At 33.0% G+C, this 27,565-nt stretch overlaps 1 protein-coding gene across 2 annotated transcripts; it reads left to right on the plus strand.

The window, feature by feature from the left end:
* The first annotated feature begins 4,818 nt into the window (after positions 1-4,818).
* Positions 4,819-26,845, plus strand: LOC126975760 (opioid-binding protein/cell adhesion molecule homolog). Of its 2 annotated transcripts, XM_050823790.1 has the most exons (10): positions 4,819-4,975; positions 13,841-13,938; positions 14,564-14,768; positions 20,567-20,725; positions 21,767-21,895; positions 22,274-22,408; positions 23,848-23,997; positions 24,546-24,632; positions 25,202-25,309; positions 25,971-26,845. In XM_050823790.1, exons 1-10 carry the CDS (start codon positions 4,906-4,908, stop codon positions 25,988-25,990), a joined length of 1,161 nt encoding a protein of 386 aa, XP_050679747.1. In that variant the 5' UTR covers positions 4,819-4,905; the 3' UTR covers positions 25,991-26,845. The 2 variants fall into 2 exon arrangements, with proteins under 2 accessions (XP_050679747.1, XP_050679748.1); XM_050823791.1 differs by lacking the exon at positions 20,567-20,725.
* The last annotated feature ends 720 nt before the right edge of the window (positions 26,846-27,565 follow it).

Raw genomic sequence — 27,565 nt, forward strand, 5'->3', positions numbered from 1 at the left:
TTTAAGTTTTTTAAATTATATTTGTAATTTGTTGAATTATGTCAGATCACGAAATTTTATGTAATTTTTGTTTTGTTTTTATTATGATATTATTATTTTAGTATGGTAACCCTTTATATATACAACCTTTATGTAGTATGACAATCCGCTAGATCACCTGGGGTTCTCCGGAAGACCAGAAGTCCATGGGTAAGATCATTATTATGCTGAGGTGAAGTTCAATTCTGCATTTTAATATAAATTAATAAGTAAGTCTACTAGTATACTAGGTTTAAGTTGCAGAATAAATTATTTATCTTTCTTTCTTCTCTCCAGTCTAGGATTATTTGATGCCATGCAATATTGATGTTTAACACTTAGGGAGATTTGAATTAATGCTTAGTAACATTTAACATTTTCGTAAACGGCAAAATTATGTTACGTCAGTTTTCCTTGTTATTCATCCAATGATAATCTCTCCATGGCATCATCATACGATAATACATAATATATACAGTTTTAATATATTTTTTGAATTTGTGAGGGAAGGGCTTAGATGTTTGTTAACTTGGTAAAATTATGTTTTATTAATGAAACTGATTGCGTGTCAGCACTACATTGTCAGCTGTTATTCTGAAAAATACGTATAAACAAGAATACTCTCTATTGGCTCTACGATCGTGGGACTACAGCCAGTCATCACTCTGTCAGCTAGCCATTTTGTAATCAGTTCGAGTTCTAACACCGTACTATAAGTGCCTTATATACGCTTTCATTCAGTTTCGTTCTTTTCTGCAACCTACTGGTTCAGTTAAGTTTATGAGGTTTGTGCTAAGTTTTTTTAAGGCATAAAAGACATTTATTCTCTCAAAAATGATTCTTTTAGAATTATTCATGATGCCATTTCTAACACAATCATTAGATTCACTTGCGGGATTGATTAAATTAAACCAAAGTGTTAAAATGGCTGACAATTGTTGCCTGTAACCCAACTTGGCGGATACTGTTAGAACTGGTCGTGAGGTATGTCGTATAACGCTAGAAAAGTATGGCAAGTCTTCATTAACTCAAGCGACAAAGAAAGACGCTATTGATGTTCTAGACGTCGAATACAAAAAACAAAAGCTTTAAGTATCACCGCGCCATAATATTCAACCATGTCTTCGCGTATTATAGATGTACTGAATATCCAACATCTAGAAATTTAATAATGTCCCTTTCAAAGGCAAGCAAAGTTCCCTTCCCCGCCTTGAGTGCCCAGATATTGCCTTTAGTATCGGTAGAGTTTTGTGAAAAGCCAAAAATATTTCAAACTAGGTGACCCGACAGACGTTGTTCTGTATATAATCAATAAAATAATGTTTTTTATGAATTTGTCAATAAGAATTACTTCGTAAAAATATGCACCCTGCTGTCGTAATGAAATTGTTTCACAGCAGAACTGTCAAACCGTGCGTCTATAAATTATCTCATAGAAATTATGTATGGACACATCAAAGGAAAACATATTTGTTGTTTTTATTTAATTCCGAGCATTTTCATATTTATTCAAATATATAATACATATTTATTCCTTTTAAACCTTCCCTGGACTGCCACAAAAAATTCAAGACCAAAATTAGCCAAATCGGTCCAGCTGTTCTCGAGTTATAATAGCGAGACTAACGAACAGCAATTCATTTTTATATATATAGATTGGTTTAAAGTCATATTTCTTGAAGAGACCATAGAATACACGATAAGTACAAAAGATTCACTCCACAAAAGATATTAAATAAATAGAAAATCTTGCCATGATACAATTAGGTGCCATTTAGATCGCACAGCGCAAGTTACCTGTAAAACTAAATGATAGCTCAGTTTGAACTTTTACTAGAATGACCTATACTATTATTAAGTGAAACTTCACGTTTTCACTTGAAATATTATTATATTAAAAAACAATAACACCAATATCAATAGAACTGTTCTAGCTACTAGCTTCCAGTTTATTATTACTGTTTGCTAGACCCATTAACAAAAACAATATTAAATATAGTGACAATATCTAAACAAATACTTAAGGCGCGTGTTAAATACATACATTGTGGTGAATGTTTGCCGCTAGTACCAACTAGCGCCATCTATCGGCAAACAATGTAGACATTCATAGTGCCGATATTGATTCTGCGCAATCTATCTCGAACAATATTCACCTAGAAGTTGTCTCTAAAGAGAGATATAGAAAGCTATAGCATAACTCTTACCTCTTCTGACATTGATTGATTGATATTTAATTACCCATTCAAGAATGTGCCTATTACTCGCCTATTAGTTTATTAACAATTAATTATGTTTCAAATTAAACTAGGCTAGTTTTAGTAGTATACAATTATGTATTATGAGGTCGTAGGTATATAGGTTGATCAGAATGCAATTTTACTTTTACCATCAGCAAAGATACTTATAACGAAACATCATATCTTAAACATTAAATCCTTTAATACTTATAAATTCGTGAAATAATAATACACCAACCTAGAACGTTCCTACTCATTAACCGACTTCGAAAAGGAGTAGGTTCTCAATTCGATGGGTATTATTTTGATGTATGTGCAGCGATTACACTGAGATTTATGACCTGATTTTCGTGATTTTTCTTTAGTTTGATGCGGGCGTTTGCCAATTGTGGGAATAAAAATTTAACATAATTTGTCCCAGTAGTTTTCATTTTATGAATATTTTTATTTACGTGGATGATGGCATATCAGGAGTTAAGAAAATTCCTCGGTATTAAACCTACTTACTTATAGTTATAGCTAATTTAAAGTAGATCTAACCTTTTAGCGGCAGGAGCTTAAAAAAGGCAATTTTGGATCACAATCCGTGTGTGGTATGTATATGTGGGTGAAAAGTTTGCTCGTAAGTCTTCTGTTATAAGTTATGCTGGCGTGGGCACCGTGCGTACTTTCTGCCTGATTACGTGTACCAAATAAAAAAGGCAGGCAACGCTCCTGTGATTCCTCTGGTGTTGCAAAAGAATTTGGGTGGCGGTGATCACTTAACACTAGGTGACCCGTACGCTCGTTTGTTCTCCTTATTCCCCAAAAAATCAAATAAAAAAAAATTTATAACAAAAAGCAATCGACTTCTAAAACACAAACGACAAAAAAATCATAAAATAAAAAATAATTAACAAAAAAACAACCGATTTTTAAAACACTATTCCAAAACAATAGATATAATGTGCACAAAAAAGTATAAAAAAAATTGCGTATTTTTATACAATCTTATTAATTAATCTAATTCTAGTTACGATTATTGTAATTTTTGAAGTCAGTGTCATCCAAAATAGGTTTGTAACTACGTACATAGTTATGGGTAAGATGTGCTTGAGTCGTGAGGAGGCGAGAAGCGAGAGCGGGTAGCGGCGGAAGGACACCGATTCCATAAATAACAATAATCGTAACTAGAATTAGATTGTATAAAAATACGCAATAATATTATACTTTTTAGTGCACATTATATCTATTGTTTCGGAATAGTGTTTTAGAAGGCGGTTGCTTTTTTTGTTAAATTTCTTTTTATTTCATGATTTTTTGTTTTTTTTTTTTTTTTATTTTATGATTTTTGTGAATTTGAAGTACACTAACTAACAATTTAATCATAGATTCCGTAATCAGAACCTAACCAAACTGTCACCAAACTATCTTTGAAGTCTATCTATCCTTTCCAATAAAAAAAAAGAATCATCGAAATCGGTTGGCGCTATATTAAGTTATTCGTAAATTTATCATCTACTTTGTTATACGACATAGATAGCAAATTTAAGACTTTTATGGTTTTCTCATTGATGTCATTGTTAGATCTGGACCAAATTACAATTGGACCACACGAGAATCACAAGCTTTCAAATAAAAAACAATTTATCAAATTCGGTTGACCCAGTCGAAAGTTTTGAGGTAACAAACATAAAAAAACATACCGACGAATTGAGAACCTCATCCTTTTTTGAAGTTGGTTAAAAAGTACTAAACATGTATTTCTTCTTACGATGCATTTACAGATACAAATTTTACATTAACATTACAGAATAGTATGACGTGTGCAGAATAAAGACAATCAGACATGACTTATGTCTCAAGTATAATCTTCAGTATTACTAAATATCTGGTCTCATAATCAAGTCTCAGTATTTCCGATGCTTACTATCTTAATATAATTTTACAATTTACTTCTAAACAATTTGTTATGTTTTTAAAGCGATAACCCTTACTTCTACGATTAATACACAAATAAAATTCTATGAACGATGCGGACTCGAACCCACGACCTCTCGCGTTTCGTGCGAGTGCTTATCCAACTGAGGCAACCGTTCGAGTGACGTATCGTCATTAAATCTCTTATGCTTTGTTCAACTCTCAGGTATTGGCTTCATCTACAAAATCTACTTTACAGTTGATAACCTGCTGAACCCCAATATTTGCATATCAGGAAATTGACTTGAGATGTCGCTCTTGTAAATCTAAACAATGCTTTCTTCAAGTTTGATGTAGTATACAAGATTCTATGACGATATGCCACTCGAATGGTTAGCTCAATTGGAAGAGCTGTCTCTCGCACAGAACGCGAGAGGTAGTGGGTTCGAGTCCCGAATCGTTCATAAAAAAATTGTTTTCAAATTTTATTTGTGTAATATACTTCTATTTGAAATAACGTAAATATTATCTTAAACGAAACGAGATACAATGAAATATGAAGAAAAGTTTTTGCATGTAAATATAGTTAGAAGGAAGCGCATGCGCGACACCCGATCCTTGAGAAGCGAAATTCTCTCCGACAGTTGATGTTCGAGCGAGCACCGAGAATATTATTCGTGAAACAAAATAATTACGAACGAACAAAACTCGATCGGGTTTCAGTTAGTGAATTGTTTAAATTTGAACAATGTCTCGTGCTACAGTAATAATTACGTTACTCGGAGTGTCAGTGTTGTTCCACAGTTCAACTTCAGTAGGTAGGTCTATTTCGAAACATCGCTTTAGTGAAGATTTACAATTTATTTTAATATTAATTAATTAAGAGTTTCATTGCGGTTTACGATTTACGACGTATTAAAAAAAAACTACTTACTAGATCTCGAACAAACCAATTTTCGGTTGAAGTTTGCATGTTAATATACATCATATTTTTATTTTAGTTTTATAATTCTCTTATTCCTGAAGTTACAGGCGCACAAATTTTAACACTTTGTCTCGCGCGCAAACTATTCAGTTTAGAAGAAATATGATATTAGAAACCTCAATATCATTTTGGGAGCGAGGAAAGAAAAATATTGTGTTTCAGTTCTAAGTAACTTATTGTTTAACCCCTAAATTTATTGTTTTTTTTTCTATTTTTGTTAAAATCTTATGCAGTTTACAGAATACATCTACTTACAAAGTTTCAACAGTATAGTTCTTATAGTTTCGGAAAAAGTGCCTGTTACAAATCCATAAGGGTTCCATTTTTTGCCATTTGGCTACGGAACCCTAAAAGGGTATCTTAAGAATAGACGACTTCTAAAATTTTTAGAAAACAAGATGATAAAAGTACATTAAATAAATTAAGAAAAATCGTGTCATTACGATCGTTGATTAATACGTTACATTACAGAATTATCACATTTGAGAAATTTAACGTTACATATTATTACAAATTAACTAACCAAAGCCGATTCCCAATTCTATTTTGTGTTAAGCCCCAATATAATTCTACTAACTACGTTGTTAATTAACAGTTCAAATAAATGGATTAAATGAAGGATTGGCTAATAGACAAACGGCTGTTTTCAATAACGTTTCTCTAGTTACGGATACATTGCTGTCACCGTTTAATGACAAGATACTATCGATCCATAGTTATGTCCAACATAGTTATAGTCGAATGGTTTATGTCGATAGGTTATTGAATTAAATTAAGTAAGTAAGCATAAAAGGATAGATTTCTCTACCTCTAGTAAGTCAAACCAAGGATAGATAGGTTATTGAAAACGGCCGTAAGTTAGTAAACGCGGTTAAAAAGACTAGACAATTAACTGATGATAGATACGGCGCGACTGGTTTAATTTAGTTATTGTCGTAGCACTATGTCCTATTTTATATTGCTATGGGACACTGATGCCAATTTTTATATCACATTTGTGCTGCAGAAGAGGTCTATTCGTGCTATTTATAACCAAGTATAGTAACCAAGTACCGTAAAAAATCATTGAGACCAAAATTTTTAAGAAATAAACGTTTTAACTATAATGTCTCAATATATTCTTGATACTGCTATGTATGTACTATGTACATATATAAGTATATACGTAAGTGAATTTGCTAGAAACTGTTATAACTGTTATAACCATATGAGAGGCACTCCTGTGCGAAGGAGCCTCTAGAAGGCCGAAGGCCGGCTAGATTACGGGTACCGCAACGGCGCGGCTTGGGTTTGAAGGGCGCCGAAGCTAGTCAAATTACTGGGACTATTACAAATGAGACTTAACATCTTATGTCTCAAGGAGACGAGTGCAAATATAGTGCCGCTCAGACTTTTTGGGATTTTTCAAGAATCCTGAGTGGCACTGCATTGTAATAGGCTGGGCGCATCAATAACCATCACTTGAAATCCAGCTCGTCTCGTCCCTTATTATCATAAAAAAAAAGTAATTTGACTGTGAACTTTTGGTTAAAACAAGAGTCCAATCATAATCTTCCTTTTTCGCATAAATAAAAAAAAACCTAGTGTAGACAATTGCGTAACACGAATTCAATGAAAACTTAAATATTTTATATTACTCATAAATATAAAAGCCTAGTGTAGCCAATTACGTACCACGAATTATAATAAAAGAATTTTAGAAGAACGGATGTTAGTTACTCAGGGGACTTTTCTGAATAAAATCATCTTTCTTTTTTGTCTATTAATAGTAGTAGTAGTAAGCTGTTGAATGCGTGACGAGAGGCATGTGAACGAACGCTAGCGTTACGCGAACGGTGATTTCTTCATTATTTCGTAATTTCATTTCGTTCTTGAATAATTTTATAATTAAATATTTAATTCTATTTCAGTTGTGAGGTCTAAAGCTCACTCGTGTTATTTTCATAACAAGATTTGAAGTGAAAACTTCTTTAGCGGCGTTAAGCACTTTTCTTGTGTTAAACTCGCGTAAGGACACGTGACCTGATCGAAAATTCGTGAGATAGTCGTTGAAATTACGTATAAAAATTGATTTGTCTGAGAGATAAACTTTTTAATGTAAAATAATTGTAATAGTTCTGATATGTTAATTTTTTTATGTAATATAAATTGTCATTTTGTGTACGATAGCGCAATAATGAAATTTGTATTAAACAACATAAATGCTAGTACTTTTGTGTCAATAAATAAAGCATTTCGTGCAAAATTATTCCCTTATCATTCTAAGATATTCAAGAATGCAATACGTAATGTTCAAGTTTTCATTTCTGTCGGCACTCTTGGAGTGCAACCCGTATTTTTTTTTAATTAAATAGCCTCAGGGCGATTTTTTCATTCTCAATCAGTTGTATAATTAAGAAAGTAATTTATGTTATATTAAACTTTACCACTCAAACGTTTTTTAACAATACTTTTGAATTCCATAATACACTTGGTTTGAACATTTTCTGGATCTTAAAAGCATAGGTAGGTTATACATCGCCCAATAAAAGACTTACTAACTCGATTTAACCAAGTAATAGGCTTAACAAGTTTATGTTGTTTCTCGTATTAACTCGTATCGACATAAATTACATTGGAAAACTTATTAATGGCAACAGTTAAAATGATTCCTTAGCACCTAAGTTATATATAGCTGAAAGACCTGCTCGTCTCGTCCCTTATTTTCATTAAAAAATATTGATTACGTCCAAGTACATGAAAAAAAAATGAGTTAAATCAGCTTGATCTAAAAAAAAACTGGTTATATTTTTGTTGGTCTGTGATATATTCTTCAAATGACTACTTGCTTATATCTTACAATTCATTCATATGCATCCAATCCTTACCTCTTATAACTATCTTACATAGAACAATACATATATATATACATATGCTATAAATGCTGTTACAAATTTAGAGTACCTAGAGTTGAATACCCTCAGCGCTGTCAGAAATTTCATCTGTTACCACTTCAGCTTAGATGAGACTCGACTGATATTGGGTTTCTTGTAAAAATAGCCCATATAAATTAAAAAGTGTGGTGGATTGTCCTGAACTCCTCAGCATGATTGCGTTACGAACTCCAAATCGAACATTAAAAAAGCATGATTTACTTTACGTACCTACCAGTCATTCTCAATATAGAATAAACAGTTACATACCACGCATCACCAAACTGTTCAATATGTAAAATTGTGATAGCCGATTTAATCTTTTTAGTGGTAGTTTAAAAAGCATAAAAAGTGCGTTCGCAAATGATTTTACGAAATCAAAAATGTATCATAAGTGTATCTTTGTATATGTATAAGTTTTTTTCTATGTGTGGAAGCTTGCATGGCTTGGCATGTCGAATTATATTTACTTGAGCGATTTGTAAATGTTGCTGTAAGCTCCCCAAATAAATAAAAAAATAAAAGATTAAAACAAAATTGGACTTTGAGCAGTAAAATAAATGATATTTCAATAAATTCATCAATTGAATTGCATTTGAAAATTGAAAACACAATAATGCTTATGACTTCAATGGCTAAATTTAAACTAATACAGATAGAAATGCTTTTCAAATCGAGTATTTTATTCGCTTAGCCTTTGAATTGGTAAATTATTTCCATTCAAAGTTCCCATCGACTTAATACTTTCATCTTGAATTTCATTTCAATACAGAACTAGAGCCCACACTCAGTTTCAATACATCCTTTGAATTTTAAATCAGACAATAGATGAAACACTTTTTGAGACTCAAATAACTAGATTATAGTCTCTATAATTAAGTTAGTCTGGTTATTTGACCAATCTGGTTGCATACCTAAAGGCTTAGATCATTAATATGTCTAGATAGATGTGACAGCTGTGAGAACGTTGAAAAAAAAATAGACTTTATAATTAGCCTCTATTTGAGCAATTCAAACACACGAACACAAAGTGTCATACAAATAGGGGGTGTAAGATGTAGTTTGTCACGCACACTTAACTAATATTACTGGCCTGTTTTTATCGGTTGTCTAACAGCAAGAGACTCTATCTAGATGTATAAATTATCTAAGCCTAAAGCATTACTAATGAGCACTGTCCATCCACTTGTACGAGAAATAAATAAATAATTAAAACCAAATTGGCAAAATTCAAAATAGCAACAAAAAAAATTTTAGGTTCCGTAATTTTTTCCACTCTCTGTCTTTATAAACAACGATATGAAAGTTTTAATAATAATTCTATATATTGTTGGCTTCCTTGAAGCTTTCATATACAGATGAACCTATATAAGTCAAATAGAATTTCAACTTAGGCCGACTTTGATTTGACATAAGGACGTTGAGAAATCAAAATTAATACAATTAAACGCCTGACACCAAGCATGAAAACATGTGTCATCGTGAGTCATAAGTTCGTGGTAATGATGATGTAATGAAGGTAGTGGTGACAATTAGAGGTAATAAATTCTTTGAGTTATGATGGCTGTAAAAAAAACATAGCTGTGTTCGAGTTACAGAGGTAATATTTAAAGTTTGTGAGCTAAGGACGAAAATATATACCAAAATGGCTTGAAGGCAAATGACTCAAAGAGAGTCGAGATTTTAAGTAATTGAGGTTTTGGTGGGAAGGAAGGAAGGGAACAAAACATGTTTTCGAGATTTGAAGATTTTTATTTTTTAACTTGTCAAAGTTCGTCTTAGCGAGGTTCTGCTGTATATATATGCTTAACAAGATAACTGGATAGACCATTATACTCTTATAATAATATTATTATTTTTAATTAAGAAAAGAATGTATATACATTGTTAAATGTTTTCTTTAAAAAATATGTATGTACTTAATTATGAGAATTGTATTACAACTTACATTTGGAATGGTACTTGGTTATTTCTTAACTTTTATTGGGTAACTTTGATTTGAAAAATAAATTAAGCATTTTTTCAAAATTAACACGAGTGTTACTTATTTCAATAAAACATTTTTTAAAGGTTTAAGACACGTGTAATTGTAACCGTGTTATTAATTTACTTTTTACGTAAATGTTACATTTTCATTATTTTATCAAATCCATCGTTTCGTGACCTTTTCAGAGCATGGAGGAGTCCCCCTGAAAACGTAGTAACTCATGTTAAAACACAGTTACACCCGTTTTAATCCTTGCAAAAGTGATTTTTTAATAAATTTGATTACCGAAATAGTTTTTTATCTTCAATGCAAATTAATGTAACAAATAGTCCATTTCATTCAACCTGACCTGTTATATTTAAGTATTTTCAAACATAAGCTGAATCCTTTTATCATAAAAGTAATAATTAATTTCATTTACCGTTCGTTGGAATGGTTACTATTTTTCTACGAGATATTTTCATTAGTCATTGTCAGAGCGGATGAATCCAGTGGGTAGATAAATATGGAAACATTTATCAAATATAACGAACCATGCGGAAGAGATAGACCTATTGAAAATAATATGGAAATAATAGACGGAATTATTTAAAGCGCCGTCATCTTTCCATAACTGTGACAACAACATTTAACCGTATTACAAATAAATGGAATATAGTTATACCTGAGAATACACCAAGAATATGCTAAATGTTTACAAAAATATATTTTGCTTATGATTGGGATATTCTTATTCCCGCGTTTATTTGCTTTGCTGCTTGACATTGGGAAAGCTTCAGAATTATCATTGTATTGACAATATTTTCAGTGATATAGTTTATTATCAGGTATAAGTATATACCAAGTTTATTTGTAAGGCAGTAAATGTTTTGTTAAGAAATGACTCTGTCGTAAATCCAACTACTGTTCAGCTGAATATTTAAGCGATCGGACAGCCTGAGACTAGATTTTAATTATTTTATTTCAACAACAATGAAAGTACATGCAATAAATAAATATTGTATATTTTACTAAAACAAGCGCAAACAATAATGATTGAAGAGTTTATTGCTGCGTTTCTTCTCTCTCAGAACGCCATTTGTTTCTGAAGCGGTGTGTTTGAAATAACATAAAAAGAATTCTAAAGGATTCAATTTTGAAAAAATAAATGTTTTTATACCTTTTAACAGTGTTTGCTTTCTGAAACGAAACGAACAAGATTTTAATTTAGAATCAGCCTTTGAACTAAAACCAGCTTTTTTTACAGAAGAAATAGATTTGGTGAGGCTGTGTAGCCCTTAACTTTTTTTAAGACCGAATTTCGTTTTTTTTTTTGGATTCAGGTAACGGCGCCTATTTCTGCCGTGAAGCAGTAATGTGTCAACATTACTGTGTTTCCAACTTAAGGGCGCCGTAACTAGTGAAATTACTGGGCAAATAAGACTTGAGTCGTAGCAAGTGTAGCGCAATTGTAGTGCCACTCAGAATTTTTGGTTTTTCAAGAATCCTGAGCGGCACTACATTTTAATGGGTAAGGCGTATCAATTGATATTAGCAGAACGTCCTGCTCATCTAGTTCCTTATTTTCATTGAAAAAAAAATACTGGCTCTATTGCGCTCATCTTTCCACTTTGTTCATCACTGAAATTATGATAAAATATAGAAGTTTCACCTACTATATTATATTTTAAAAATAATAGTAGGACATTTAATAGCAGGATACTGTGTAATATAGTAGGATTGGCAACCCTAAGCCTCATACACATGGAACATTGATAAACACTTCGGGTAGAATAAGTTCTATTACTTCCGTTCTCATATAGTGCTAATATTGTGAGAGCCTTATAATTTTACATACTAGGTGGTGCAAAAGTTATCATCTCTTTGGAAGGTGCTGTAATTATTTTAAATGGCTTCTCAAGTCATTGCAACTTCTACATTTGTAAAGTAAGTAATCGATCAGTTATGTTAACATAAGGAAAATTTTATCGATTGTTCCCTGGTCCACCAGCTCTACCTGCGTAAACATTTTTTACTTTGCATAGGACGCCGGCTAGCTTATGGGTACCATAATGGCAACTTTTTCTGCCGTGAAGCAGTAATGCATTATTGTGTTTCGGTCTGAAGGTCACAGTAGCTAGTGAAATTACTGGGAAAATAAGACTTAACATCTTATGTCTCAAGGAGACGAGCGCAATTGTGGTGCCACTCAGAATTTTTGGGTCTTTCAAGAATCCTGAGCAGCACTGCATTGTAGTTAACAGGGCGTATTAATAGTCATCAGCTACACGTCCTACTCGTCTCATCACTTACTGTCTTTAAAAAAAATCTTAGGCATGTTCGGCTTCGTAGAAGTCATTCAGGTGAGAATATCGCAGCATTCGTTCAGCTGAGTATATCGGTGTAGATCAACCAAACAACGTGCTCAGTTGGACATCAGTAGACGGTCTTTACAGCGTATATTGGGAAAATAATTAAAGATCAAATAATATTCACTGCGTAGTATATAACAAAGTCGCTTCCCGCTGTCTGTCCCTATCTATGCTTAGAACTCTTAAAATACGGAATAGATTTTGATGCGGTTTTTTTTTTGTAGACAGAGTGATACAAGAGGGAGGTTTATAATATGTTTAATACATGCTTAATATAGTAGAGAAACACTGATAATCTTAGGTTTCTAATACGAACTAAGAACTAATGAGTACTAGGTTTATAAAGTATTACATTCTCTGAAACTTATTTTTGTATGTTATCGTCGTTTATTGTTATGTTATAACTAACGGGATCACTCGGACATGACATTATACTTATTCAATTTTCACTATTATCTTTTGACAGAACGAAGTCTACCTGGGCAGCTATGATCTCGTTTAAATAACTGCCAAGCCATCCTGAACATCGACTAATATGAAACCTATCTAACCTATCGTTGTTATAATGCTACTTTAAATATATAAGACATTTCCCCCTCAGATACTTCAGTCGACATTATAGCCACAAACTGCTTCCTTTAATCTTCCTCGAAGGGAAATGATCCGGAAGCACAAGATTTGGGAAGAAACGGCGTGACGCAACTTTGACGTACAAACAGCTTTACCTTTATATAAGATAAGAAAATTGGAAATAAAAATAAGATAATTTGTTCACAATGGTATATTATTTTAAGAATTAAACAGTTTTTGTTAACTATGAAATGAAATTAGTGCTATTTTTGATTATCTTATATCTTTAAACGAGCAATTCTTGTATATTCTGAATCTCGGAAACGGCTCCAACGATTTTCACAAAATTTAGTATACAAGAGATTTCGGGGGTGATAAATCTATCTAGCTAGGTGTCAATTTAAAAAAAAAAACAGTTTTATTCGTGTTTAAATGAGAAAAAGTAACAAAAACATAAAATACAAAGGTAAATTTCGCCACTATATACACGACTATAATAGCACAGATGGGACATTGGATGATCTGGAAAGCAGAAGACCTCGGTTTGAATCCAGATGTCCTATTAGTTTCTTTTTGTTCAAGTTTTTTACGTTCTTAAAAACACGAGCAAGGCTTGGTCATCCGGATATTAATAAACAATATTAAATAATAAATTAAATTAGCAACACCCTTATGATTTCTCTGGTGTTACAGGTGAGAATGGTGTTAAACGTGGATAATTTTACAGGCTTATTAACGAAATGATGCTTCGCAATTCCAACAACTAATGAAGGACCTATAGATTGTTCTCACAATTTGTTCTACAAATAATTATGTTGCTGTGATGTTCAACGATAGCTCAAAAAATTCAAGATGTTTGAGATTGTATTATTTCACAGATCTTCCCCGGTTCGTGGGTCCGGGATCAAACGTGACGGTAGCTGTGGGAAGAGATGCTGTCTTCATCTGCAGGGTTGATGAACTGCAGTCATTTAAGGTATTAAGCTCACTCAAGTGCGACTAAAAATCAAGAAACTTAATTTGGTCTAAACAAAAAAATCTCTCACACAATTTATAAAGCTAGATTTCTTATTGAATACAATATCATAAATTACTTTTTAAATGATTCCACACCTTGAAAATTTCCATTTCGTCGCTCCCGACCGCCTATTTAACGGAAAATTGTATTCAAACATTTTTTATTAAAAAAAAGGGCCTGATGAGTTTTTTGCGTCCATTCTTCCTTTTTATAATAACTTTTCAAATGGGTAGTGGAATTTGACGCTTATAAGTTATTTTAAAATTCTATATTTGGATAAAAATATTTATGTTTGTATTTGATTTATTTATTTGTTTATCGCATATTTTCGCAACAACAGTGCTGTTTTCAACAAGCTTTCTTCCTCGTACAACAAAGCTGTGGAATGAACTTCCTAGTGCGGTGTTTCCGGGAGGATTCGACATGGGTACCTTCAAAAAAGCGCGCACTTCTTCCTTAAAGGCCGGCAACGCTTCTGTGATTCCGATTCTGGTGTTGCAAGATAATGTGGGCGACGATAATCACTGAACACCAGGTGACTCGTACGCTCGTTTGTCCTCCATTTCCATTAAAAAAAAAATAGGTGGCGTGGCTTCGTGTGGACACGCAGACGGTGCTGACGATCGCGGCGCACGTGATAACCAAGAACCACCGCATCAGCGTGATTCACGGCGACGGCACTTGGACGTTGGTGCTGCGTGACGTCACGCCGGCGGACGGGGGCAGCTACATGTGTCAGGTGAACACGGAGCCCATGATGAGTCAGCTGCACGAGTTACACGTTGTGGGTGAGTTGACAACTATTGCTATATCATATACTTTATCACAAGTTCCACCGCATCAGCTTGAGCCAAGAAAAATACACGTGACCATTTGTACTGCGCGCACAATGCATTACGACACGTCACACAGCACCAGTGGGACGCTCCTTTACACGGGATGCCGGCTAGATTATGGGTACCACAACGGCACCTATTTCGGCCGTGAAGCAGTTATGTGTAAATATTATTTGTTTCGGTCTGAAGGGCGCCGTACCTAGTGAAATTACTGGCCAAATGAGACTTAACATCTTATGTCTCAAGGTGACAAGTGCAATTGTAGTCCCGCTCAGAATTTTTGAGGGTTGAAAACCCTGAACGGCTCTACATGGGCATTTTTCCGCCAGCAGAACATACTGCTCATCTCGTTCCTTATTTTCATTAAAAAAAAAACATTCTTTAAATTCATTATAAATCAAATATGCCATATTACTGCTTTATACAATCTTTTATCGAGGTTTGGAACGCAGCATGTTAAATATACGTAAAGTCAATAAAATACGTAACTACATGAAAGCAACAGATGACGTGGCTTACACGCAATCCTTGAAATGGAAGTGGGCGGGACATGTGGCACGTATACAAGATCAAAGATGGACCAAAAAGGTGACTGTATGGTGTATTACCAAAAGGGGATACGTAAAAGAGGCAGACCCTATGCTAGATGGGAAGACGACATTATTCAGTCTAGCAGTAATTGGTTAGCCAGCACAAACGAGAGAAGACTGGCAATCCTTGGAGGCCTTCCCCTGCAGATGGGTTCTTGCAAATTTTAATTCAAACATAAAGAAAAATAATACTTTATGTACTCACAATGAGTTTCACAAAAGTTACAAACCCTAGCAAACATAATTTTTAACTCTTATTAAATTTTTTAAATTTGTAACTCTTTATTGCGAGAAATATAACGCGTTTTTATTTATTTTATTTATAAATGCTTCGTAAGTCTTTAATATTACGAAGCTTGGTTTATTTATTTACATTAAATGGGAAGCGTTCGGGAAGCTCCGTAAAATCTTTTCATCCCAAATACCACAGTGTCTGAAGACGAAGGTCTTCAACCAGTGTGTGTTGCCAGTGATGACTTACGGTACGCAGACGTGGTCGTTAGATGAGAAAGTTAATGGTCGCTCAGAGGGCAATGGAGAGGGCTATGCTCGGAGTTTCCCTGCGAGATCGAATCAGGAGAAATGAGGAGATCCATATGAAAACCAATATCATCGACATAGCCCAAATGATTGCAAAACTGAAGTGGCAGTGTGCAGGGCACATAGGTTGATGGACGGATGGCCGGTGGGGCAGAAAAATCCTCGAATGGCGACCACGTACCGGAAGATGCAGTGTTGGTAGCAACATGATGGACGATCTAGTCAAGATCGCGCGAAATACTTTGGATAAGGGCAGCGCAGGACCGATCTGCTTCGAGGTCTTTGAGGGAGGTCGTTGTCCAGCGTTGGACGTCTTCCGGCTGATGATGAGAAAAATCAAAATCATTATAAATATTGAAGAAAACGATCCTGTAATACTTGATAATCATGATCATTAGGTCTAGACTAATTAATTTCATTGGTAAATAATATTGCATACAAAATACTGAGACATATCACCTGGATAGTGAAATATGGAAAAAAAATGAAACTTTGAGGATATCAGGAAAAAGTAAAGCCATGAACGTTAATATTATTAAGAATAAAAAATCAAAAATAGCAATTCTAACATGACCGACGTATGGGTTGGGCATTTAAGGAAATGTCAAGAAAATATGTTGGCGATTTGTCAACGGGAAAAGAAAAGGATTATGTTAGATATGTATTTATTGTTACATTTATGCAGGTGTATGAAAACAAATTACTTTATATTGCATGCCTTAAGCGCGACGCGCGTAGGTATGTTCTTTTAGGGTCTAAAAATCAAAATGTCAAAGTTTTTCGCATTAAATCGTATTTAACATTTCTATTCTGCATATAAATGATATGAAAAGCACATCGTCAAATAGATAACTGTCGAGCATTTAAAAAAAATACGATAAATTGCTCTTTTACAAAAAAAAATGGTTTTAGTGGCTATTTGTGTGGACAATAACTTATGAAAATATCAATCTTTTTAACTCAATCTATTGCATAGCTTCTATCGCGGGCCTTGAGCGTAGAGACCGAATCCAGAAATTCCGTAACGAAAATAACATAACACCCCTCACTGGATCTATATAGATATTTCGCACGGTCATAACAGTTGCCGAGGAACAGCGGTTATCACGTATGCTTTTTGTGCAGAAGGTGAGGTACGTCTTGATTTTTTTAATTTCTTTATTTTTATTATCATGTTTTTTTAATTTTTATTATTATGTCAAGCATTTTTATTTAGTTTCACCTGTCGCGTTGGCTGTCTGTAATCAAATCTTGCATGTTAAATTTTACTCACTTCGTGTTTGATTTTTTTTTTAATTAATTTTATCAAAAATAACCTCAACATTATTACTTTTTATTTTCATTGTTGTTTTTGAATTATTAATAATATGAAAATGTGTCAGTCGACAGTTGTGGTCCATTCAATGGGAAACGAGTGCCACCTTGTGTTAAAATATAAAACTACGATATAATAATAAATAAATTTATCAGTTTCTTTTCACTTTTGGATTACTTAGTGTATCCAAAAAATAATCCGAGCTACTGGAGTACACTGAATAAGGGTCGAAAATACTTGGTACAAATGGTAATAAATTTCCACTCTTTTTGGCTGGCGATTTCAACATCAACTTCGCTGATAAAAAATCAGAGCGGTTGACAACTTTTCTTTCGAAAATATTGAATTTGAAAATGAATAATGATCCACAAGAATCCACAACAAAATATGGGACCACCATTGACGCGGTATTTTCCAGATATTTAGAAGATATCAAGTCTGAAACTTATGTTTCTTATTTCAGTTACCATAAACGTATAGTTTCAATGATAAATATTCCTGAATAACCTACATGTATTATATAAGATAATAAAAATATTTTGAACAATATTAACTTCTCATTTATTTAATAAAAGAAAAAAATTGTTTTCTTATCGGTCACCACGCTCAAAAAGTTTAACTTGAATTAATATCAAAGAAAAAAAACTAAAGGAAAAAAGTACTGCATAAATAAAATAAATAAATAATTGCAAAGTTGATAAAAAATGCTATGCAATAGCTTTACCGCGGCAGTCCCCGAGTGCCACACGTCTTTTTTTATCTTTTCACTAGCTGACCCGGCAAACGTTGTTTTGCCATATAAAGTATAATTCACGCGATAGTTTTATAAGTAATAAAATATTGCCTATATTTATATTGTACATCATTTTGTTATATTGTCAATAGTTTTTGCAGCGCACGCAAAAATAGGTTTTCGATTTTACACCTTGTGTTACAAAATAGCAATTTTATTACGGATCCCTAATTTTGAAAAAAAAAACATCGCCTATAGCCTTCCTTGATAAATGGACTATCCAACACTGAAATAATCATTCAAATCGGACCAGTAGTATCAGAGAGTAGCGCGTTCAAACAAAAAAAAAAACAAACAAACAAACACTGCAGCTTTATAATATTAGTATTAGTATAGATTAATTATGTTGTAAGCCATGGAATGGCAGTAAAATTTGTTTTTGTTTAGCTATGATTCATTTTTTTTCGGCTGTGACATTTTCGGGTGTTGAGCAGCCCTATGTTATAGATATATTGATTGTGTAACAAAACAAATCTTATAACTATATATTTTACAATACTATAATTTCATAAAATTATCTAACTATCTATCTAAACTATCATTACGGGGAATATAGTTATAGTTTATTTATAAATAGAGCTTGAAGACATTAGATACAAAACACATATACATAATTATTATATTAATATTTATTGACGTCAACAAAATATATTATTATATTAGTGAAGTGGTTATATTATTATATAAGAAATAACTTATATAATAATATAACCACTTATTACTTATACTTAGACTTTATCTGTATTAAAACTATTTAAAAGAAATACGTATTATATGAGCGCTTAAGGCATGCACATTTGGATTTATCAAACTGTTTTATTTTAATTAAACACTACATGTCTTATTCATGACTTAATGACTTAGCGGAGACTTAAAACATCGCTAATATACGCTTGGTAAAAAATGGTATTCATAATCGCATATTAGAGCTAAAACGCTCATTATCTCTTCGATAAAGCTGACGTGATTAATAGTAGCTGGGACCCTTCTATAAACCCTTTAAGCACTCAAACGCAAAAAAACATGGCCGACATCGATCAGCTGTTCGATAAATAATGTGATAAATAGCTTCCCGCTCAAACTTGTTGGATATCCGTCATAGATTGACAACCGACAGACTCAAAAGTTTGATTTTTGAAGTTTGAAATTATTTTGACATCGACTTTTGACATCTAACGAACCATTGACATTGAAAAGATGTCTGTTTCCATTGACAGTTCCTCATTAATTAATTAAAATAATGTTTTTTGTACGAAATGGCAACATTGCGTACTATAGAGACGTATTAGTTATGGGAGATTTATCTAACGAATATGAATAAGATATTTTATCGAACGTTTGATAGGCTTATAACACGTTTAAACTAATATAGCTTTATACGTTCAAAAAGCGTTTTATTATGTATGAGGCAGTACTTATATACAAGAAGTTAATTGTCCGCAAATCCGTGCATGTTTGCTATTTGAAGCAAGTCTTCGATTGCATTATTACCTATTTGCTACCGCTTATGTGCATTCTAATTTCCATATATTTCAGTTCCTCTTGAAAAGATTAAAATAAATAAATGAAAAATTTGCATAATATTCATTAAAAATAGGTTTTTCGTGACTTCTGAGTAAACTTAAAATGAAAATTAATTTGAAAAATAAAGTATTTACGTAAACTTACAAAAAGCATCTGTAAATAGTCAAAAAATGTTCACAAGTGCGCAAAGGCGTCAAAAAGCGTAAGTAATTAAAAAGACGTCAGTGGATACTACAGGGTCGTAGAGAATCGCTATATGCATGGTACCGTTCTCCAAACTTGTTTATCCTCAATATATTCCTTAATAATATAGTAACCTTTTCTTATTAAAACGGTTTATATATATATATGTCTTGAATGTTTTGTCAGGCAATTCTGTTATGGTCGTGGGGAGCTTATTATAGAATCTAACAGAATTTCTCAAAAATGACTTATTTGCCTTAAACTGGTTCTAAAACTGGGTATAGCAATTTTATGTTTATGTCTGGTATCAAAGTTATGCTGTTCGCACTTTTTAACATATTTATGCAAATTTTCCTCGTATACATAATTTTTTTTTAGTTTTAGCTGTTAAATTATCAAAAATTTTTACTTCATTTAATATCAGACTGTTATAATTTTATCTAGGCTTAGATCAAACATTCGGCACAATTCTATTCACAATAATAAAATAAGTCACATGTACAAGATACAATCGTCAACCAAAATTCCCCTCTTGGCTTCTTCTCCTGCACAGAAATATATTTACAGTGAGTGAGAATTGACGATTAAGTTAAAATCAATATATTTTTTAAAGAATTCTTTAACTGAATTTTAACATTATTTCACAAATTGTTATACATTTTTTATTATTCTTACGGTTCTCTGGCAAGCCAAGTTAATTAATTTCAAATTTTTACTAAGCAATTCTTTATAGTGTTTATAAAGTAGGTGTGTAAAACTTGCAATCAAAATTGATGATTTTATTACAACAAAAAAGTGTTTACAGTATCGCCGGACATCGACGACGAAGCCAGCAGCGGTGACGTCACGGTTGAGGAGGGAGAGAGACTGGCCCTTCGCTGTGTGGCCTCCGGAACCCCTACACCAAGTGTCACGTGGAGGAGGGAGGACTTCAGACATTATAGAATTGATAATCAAACTGTAGGTTCGTAATTGTATAGTTATATTTATTACTAGCTGACCCTACAGAAGTCTGTCAATAGAAAATGATGTAAATTTTCCGACACGTCCAACAATAACCATTAATGTGTACAAATATGTAACAAATTACATACTAAAACCTGTCTCATGAACTACGCTATCTATTAGTGAAATCAGTATTAAAAGTAGGGTTTATCGCGAACAGACAGACTGACAGAAGCGGTGGACGACTTTGTTTTATAATATACTAGCTGACCCGGCAAACGTTGTTATGCCATATAAATTGTATTGATCTTTCCCGCGCTAGTTGATAAGAGATGGCGCTAGTTGTATTCATTAGTAACAATCACACTTCTTTTATATTTTGTATAATTCACACTATAGTTTTATAAATTATAGCCTATTTGTTATTCTGGCGTGTAAGCTATATTATTGTAAAGTTTCATCAAAATCTATTCAGTAGATTTTGCGTTAAAGAAGTTCAAACATACATCCAGACATACAAACTTTCACATTTATAATATTAGTAGGATATTGATAGTGATTAGCACTTCACCTGATGGTAAGTGACATTACAGTCTAGATGATATTCTAAAACCTAAAATTCTGAGCGGCAACGTGTAAAATGTTTGCCATCAAATAAATGCAATTGAATAATTGTGACCTGCCAGCATTGCGCGGCGGACGCCCAATAAAGTTATTATTTATATAGTTTAAGCGAATTATCGAATCGTTAGGTATATATGGTGGCTATATTGCTATATTCTACACTTTTACGTTACGAAAGTAGGTTGTCAAGAATGTATTATAATACATGGATATAATAATATAATATTAACACAATTTTACACAAATTATCTTGCCCCAAAGTAGGCATCATCTGTACTATGAGTAAAAGACAACGATATATTTATTACAATGTACTTACTTAAACATACATAAATATAAATAAACATCCATGACTCGGAAACAAACATATGTATTCATCATGTAATAACCTACCGGGATTCAAACCCAATATCTGTTATTGTTTGATGTTCTTTAGTATCGAAGTGGAGCGGAGAATGGCTGAACATATCAAGTGTGGAGAGAGCGACATCGGGAGCATATCTATGTATAGCTACCAACGGGGTGCCACCATCTGTCAGTAAGAGGATATTGCTGCGTGTTGTATGTGAGTTTGCCTTTTGTATGATAATAAGGCGCGAGACGAGCAAGACGTTCAGCTGATGGTAATTGATACGCCCTGCCCATTACAATGCAGTGCCGCTCAGGATTCTTGAAAAACCCAATAATTCTGAGCGGTACTACAATTGCGCTCGTCACCTTGAGACATAAGATGTAGAGTCTCATTTGCCCAGTAATTTCACTAGCTACGAAGCCCTTCAGACAGAAACAGTAATGTTTACATGTTGTGGTACCCATAATCTAGCCGGCTTCCTGTGCAAAGGAGCCTCCCACTGGTAGATTATTGTCTTATATTATGTAGATTCCTCTATTCCTATACATCTGACAGATGACTTGCATTAAAAATGTGTCCTTTTTGTAACAGTCGCCCCCTCAGTTTGGTCCGGTCATGCAGCAGCTTGGGCCCTAACCGGTTCCTCAGTGATCCTACAGTGCACATCAGAAGCATACCCTATTTCCGCCTCATATTGGGTCTTTGACGGTGAACTACTAGTAAATGGTAGGTAACCACTTGGTAATCATTAACTATCACAATCATTATGGTTAAAGCAATTTTGTTTGGTTAGTGTTCTTAAGTAAAATTTGTTCCCTACAGTCATTTACAGCATTACTGCAAAGTTTAGATTGCACGTCAGGGCTTCATAGATTGGATAATGAATATTTCCCGTACTCTACCTTCAAATAAACATGAATAATAACTTACTTTAAAGGAAAATATCTGTATAGAACCCAATCCGAATGCCTTAAAATATAGTTTTAATACTCGTATAATAAACTCCTAGCTATTCCAATTGATTCACAGCACATGGCTGTTTATATTTATGTGTTTGGCATATTTTTCAAATAATTACCTTGTGTGGACAGTTTATTTGACGTTAATAACATGATAAGTGTTAGCCTTATTCGCCTATTTGACAAATAAATCCAATCCGAAATACGCGTTACCGTGCGCTTTTCAGTTTCTCGAGGCACATCAAAGGGGTCAAAGAGGCAAATAAGCAAATAAACCGTCCGCTCGTGCCGTGGACGAAGGTATTTTCTGTCTGTGTTGTGAGCGAGAAATGAAACTACTATTGAATATTAATTGGGACAGTAAAACAGTGCTAAAATTCCTGGAATTGTACCAAATTAATTCGTGTATATTGAATGAATCTCCCCCAGAATGAATCTCATAAAAATAGACAGTGTGTCAATAACACATGGAGTAATATCAAAGAAAATTTGGGGGTTCCTTCCAAATGTTGGTGTGTATGTTATATGACTGCCATGTTTGGATGGTCGTATTTGTCTTTATTTTCATGTTTGCCTACACAAACAAATAAAACAATAAAATATAATTAATTATCAAAGCCAAAATTTCTTCAACCCTACTAAGCTGTCATGACAGGGAACCAGATTTATAAATGTTTGCTACCTCAATACAAGGATTCAATATACTCAAGTAGTGGCTTCAAAAAATGTCAAGTTGGAAAAAATTGTTAAGTGAAGGACACAGTGTATTTCTCCGATTGCCCAACGGTTGCCAAGATGGAACAGCGTGTTGGATCGGTTTTCGCACCAATAACACCGACGATGGTGCGAAATGCCACACATGCCATATCCCGACCAGTTGTGTATTGAGCAAGGAGGAGCACAATTTGAGACGTTTCTGTAAATTTGACGTTTATTATGAAAAATAAGTATTCGTTGAGGTTGTTTCGTTAGGTTAGGTCTTTTAAAATTTTTGTCGTTCCGCGAATTTGGTAGAAATATAGGTTTATTTTCATTCTGCGTAGTTTTCAGTAAAAATAATAATATTTTTTATTTTTTGGGGTACATTATACAGCGTTACTACGGTTCTTAAATATTGTCAATGGACTCGTTCTAAGGTCCATTTAACCTTTCGGCTTTACGGGTAGTTTTGTTACACCCTGTATATTTGCTTCATTATTATCACAGGTAGCAAACACATGGAGAGCATTATATCGCGAGAGTACCGACACACCATGACGCTGGTAGTGAACGACATGTCACGAGAGGACGCGGGCTCGTATCGCTGTCACGTGGACAATCATCTTGGAAACGCTCAAGCGGAAATATCCTTATACAGTACGTTTAAATATCTTATACATAAGTAACAAACAGCGAGCAAATATATCACGAGAGCACACTCATTCCCCTTCGAGTGTTTCTCTTCAAAACCTGCGTAAGAGAACTAATGGAATCACATCAAATATATTTTTTTTAGTTGGTTGCCGTGATAAACTAAGGCCAAACCAAACCAAATAAAATTCGAACCCTAATTTAAGACTCTATATATACTTATTCCTATCTTCTCAAAAACCCTGTATATATCATGTCAGGTAATACATCCACGAACTTCTTAAAAGTCAAGCCAACTTCAAAATGTCACATAATAGTTCGACGAAACATTTAGAATGCCTAATATTTCATGTCATGCTAAACTTATTGTAAGGATAATTGAAGATTCAGATCTTATGTATAGCTTATAGTTAATACATTATGAATTTATAAGTCCTAGCAATTAACGTCAAAGGAAATGATTTTGTGATTATCAATTTCGTGGATCCATAGATATTATTTATATTCTATGAAAATAAAATAATTTAATTGTCAATTTCAAATAATAATTGTAGTGGTTACAACAACGACTTCAACAACAACAACAACGACCACAACAACAACAACAACGACAGCACTACCAACAACTACGATGGTCACATGTAAGTTGTAATTTTGTTACATCTAGTTTTTAACTTTATTGACATAAATTCTCACACTTCAGAATAATTACACAACTACATTATTACAACAGTCTTGTGTTTTATTTCTTATTTAAAACCAATCCTTTTTTAAAGTTTTTCAATCAATATTATTTTAAGAAGTAAAGTTCATCATTACAATAAGAAAATGACTTACAATAAATTCAAAATTGTGTTGTCAATTATGTGTGTTTGCTTGATTTTATTTTTACCTAGAATGTGAAAAAATAAAACTATGATAATCCAAATTAAGTTTAAAATATAAATGATAATGTTAAAGTTTTTCAATAAAACTTATTTTAAGAAGAACCTTACTTCATCATTAAAATAGGAAAATAATTTACAATACAACTACAATAAATTCAAAATTCTATTATTTTTATTCACTATGTATTTTAATGATATTTTTTCGTAGAATGTGAAAATATAAAACCATGATAACTGTTTGATGTTTTCTCAAATTAAGTTTAAAATAAAATTGAATATTTCGTTGAGTAACCATTTAATATTATGATATTTTTCAACAATAGATGAAGAAAGATATACAGACAGACCACTTCGAGATAAGATGGAGGATCCAGCTCTAGAACAATCAGACATTTATGTTGTTCTCAGCCAACATCAAATGCAAACCCTAGGTAAATTTAAATATAACTTTAAAAGAATAGTTGTAACTTTCTTTTATACCCAATTTTAAATGACTTAAAAAATGAGGAGGTTCTTAAATCGACGGTTTCTTTATGTTTGTTACCTCAAAACTTTCGACCGGGGAACCAATTTTGATGATTCTTTTTTTACTTGAAAGCTGGTGCTTCCCGTGTCATTCCATTTTGGTCCAGTTCTGACAATGGGATCCATGAGAAAACCATAAAAGGCTTAAATTTGCATTAAGTATGTACTTAGCAAATGGACGAATAAGTCAAATTCAACCCAACCGATTTCGATGATTCTTTTTTGTTGGAAAGGACTTCCTTTCCTAGGGTATTTTGATGAGAGTTTGGTAAGGTGCTGATTACGGGAAGCATGACAAAGTAACTCTTCAATTCATAGGAGAAAATTAACGATAGTCATTTATGTATTATCCGGATATTTAAGTCACCTATCGTAACGTCAATTCCAATAACAACAATAATTGTAACTGCAATATATTGACTATACAGTTTTAGAAGAACACGCATTTTTTTTACTTTTTAGTGCATATTATATTGTTTTGGAATAGTTAATAATAATTCGCATAAAATGTTACATATAAGATGTTAGTTAAAGATCACTTCAGCTAACATCCAATTTTTTTCACAGAGCTGTTAACTACATTATGACCTGGAAGCGGGGAGGGCGCACAGTCTCCTTGGTCAGATGGTTGGTCCCCAGCACACGACGCAGCTACAAAAAATGCTCCAATGTTAGTAATAACATTGGTCACAATATTAACCATGGTGACGAGATAAATGAACTCGAACGAATTTATGACGTTTAAAGTGGGATGGTCAGTGTGCTAGTGAACTTTTTAAATAAAATGTGAATACTAACTTTATCAAGTTCAGCGTCATTTTTATTTATAGAAAATGTTACATTATTGCCAGCCAAAATTATAGATTTAAATATGATGTAAATTATAATATAAGTTTACTGAATGTTACTGAAATACGTATTTGAGGACTTGATTCGTTCCTACGAAGCCTGTGAAGAGTTCCATGAGGATGACAGGTCCAACCATTTTTAAATGGTTCCAGATATAATTGTTAAAAGCTAGCCATATTAATAAAAATCCAGAAACATTCAGTAATAATAATGTAAATACAAAATGTTTGTTTGATGCTATTTTGAAAAATATATATTGCAACCATCTGAATTGATCTATAAGATTTTTTTAATCTAGTAGCAGCTATGTGCATCTCATCGTTGAAGCACGCACTCATAAAGTATATCACAAAGATATATATATTGAGATAGTTATAAAGTCTCCGATGTTCATTACATCATGAAATGTTATAAGACCCTGAAGCCATTCAATTTAAAATAAAAACCAGTTGTATGATTTAGGAAAACTTTAATAAAAATTATTACAATTATTGTTACATAATGTAAGAAAAATGTCAAAGTCAAAGTGGTGTTTTGCGCTTTCAAAATGGTGTCATTTTAATTGTATACACATTATTTACGATAAAATTTAAGCATGTAAGAACCTCTATTTGAGTACGTACTTGTAACTGTACATAATACTTGAATGAATTAAAGGATATTTACTACATGATACTTTTTTTATTACTACGCTTATCATTTTTCATTTCAGTAAAAACATGAAGATATTTATATTAATAACTAACTTCCTTGATATAAAAAAGATATTAGACTGATGAAACTAGCATATTTTAAGGAGATTTGCTTTAAACTCCAATACTATAGGTAGAATATTCTTTTAATTTTTTAATACAATTGATGAGATGGAAAATGCATATGCTTAAATTATGTACGTTTGGAAAGTCATAGCCTTGTTGAATACTTGCGTTCACGACTTAAGGTCTTGGCCGAATTTGTTCCTATCGATTCTGTAACGTCTAGTTATATTTTATTTATCGGCCCATATCAATTCTGAATGTAATGAGTAAATTATTCGAAACAGTTGTCTATACTTACATATGCCCCTTTATAACTAGATCTATTCCCTACGGATTTATGAAGAAACGGTGAATACAAATATAGATGTTTTTACGGATTACGTATTACATAGTATGGACGAGAAATATCAAGTGGATGTGATCTACACGAATTTCTAAAAAGCATTTGACCGAGTAGATCACGTAATCCTACTGCAAAAACTAAGGGTGCTAGGCGTAAATGGAAGCTTGCTTTGGTGGTTTATTAAAGAACCGTATGCAGGCAGTTGTGACTGG

Source organism: Leptidea sinapis, chromosome 37 (assembly GCF_905404315.1).
Source record: "Leptidea sinapis chromosome 37, ilLepSina1.1, whole genome shotgun sequence".
Lineage (NCBI taxonomy): Eukaryota > Metazoa > Arthropoda > Insecta > Lepidoptera > Pieridae > Leptidea > Leptidea sinapis.

Coding starts and splice junctions, on each gene's coding strand:
- LOC126975760 (XM_050823790.1), top strand. CDS start 4,906: ATGTCTCGTGCTACAGTAATAATTACGTTACTCGGAGTGTCAGTGTTG. Junction 21,896..22,273: donor GATATTGCTGCGTGTTGTAT/GTGAGTTTGCCT, acceptor TTTTTGTAACAG/TCGCCCCCTCAGTTTGGTCC. Junction 24,633..25,201: donor AACAACTACGATGGTCACAT/GTAAGTTGTAAT, acceptor TTTCAACAATAG/ATGAAGAAAGATATACAGAC.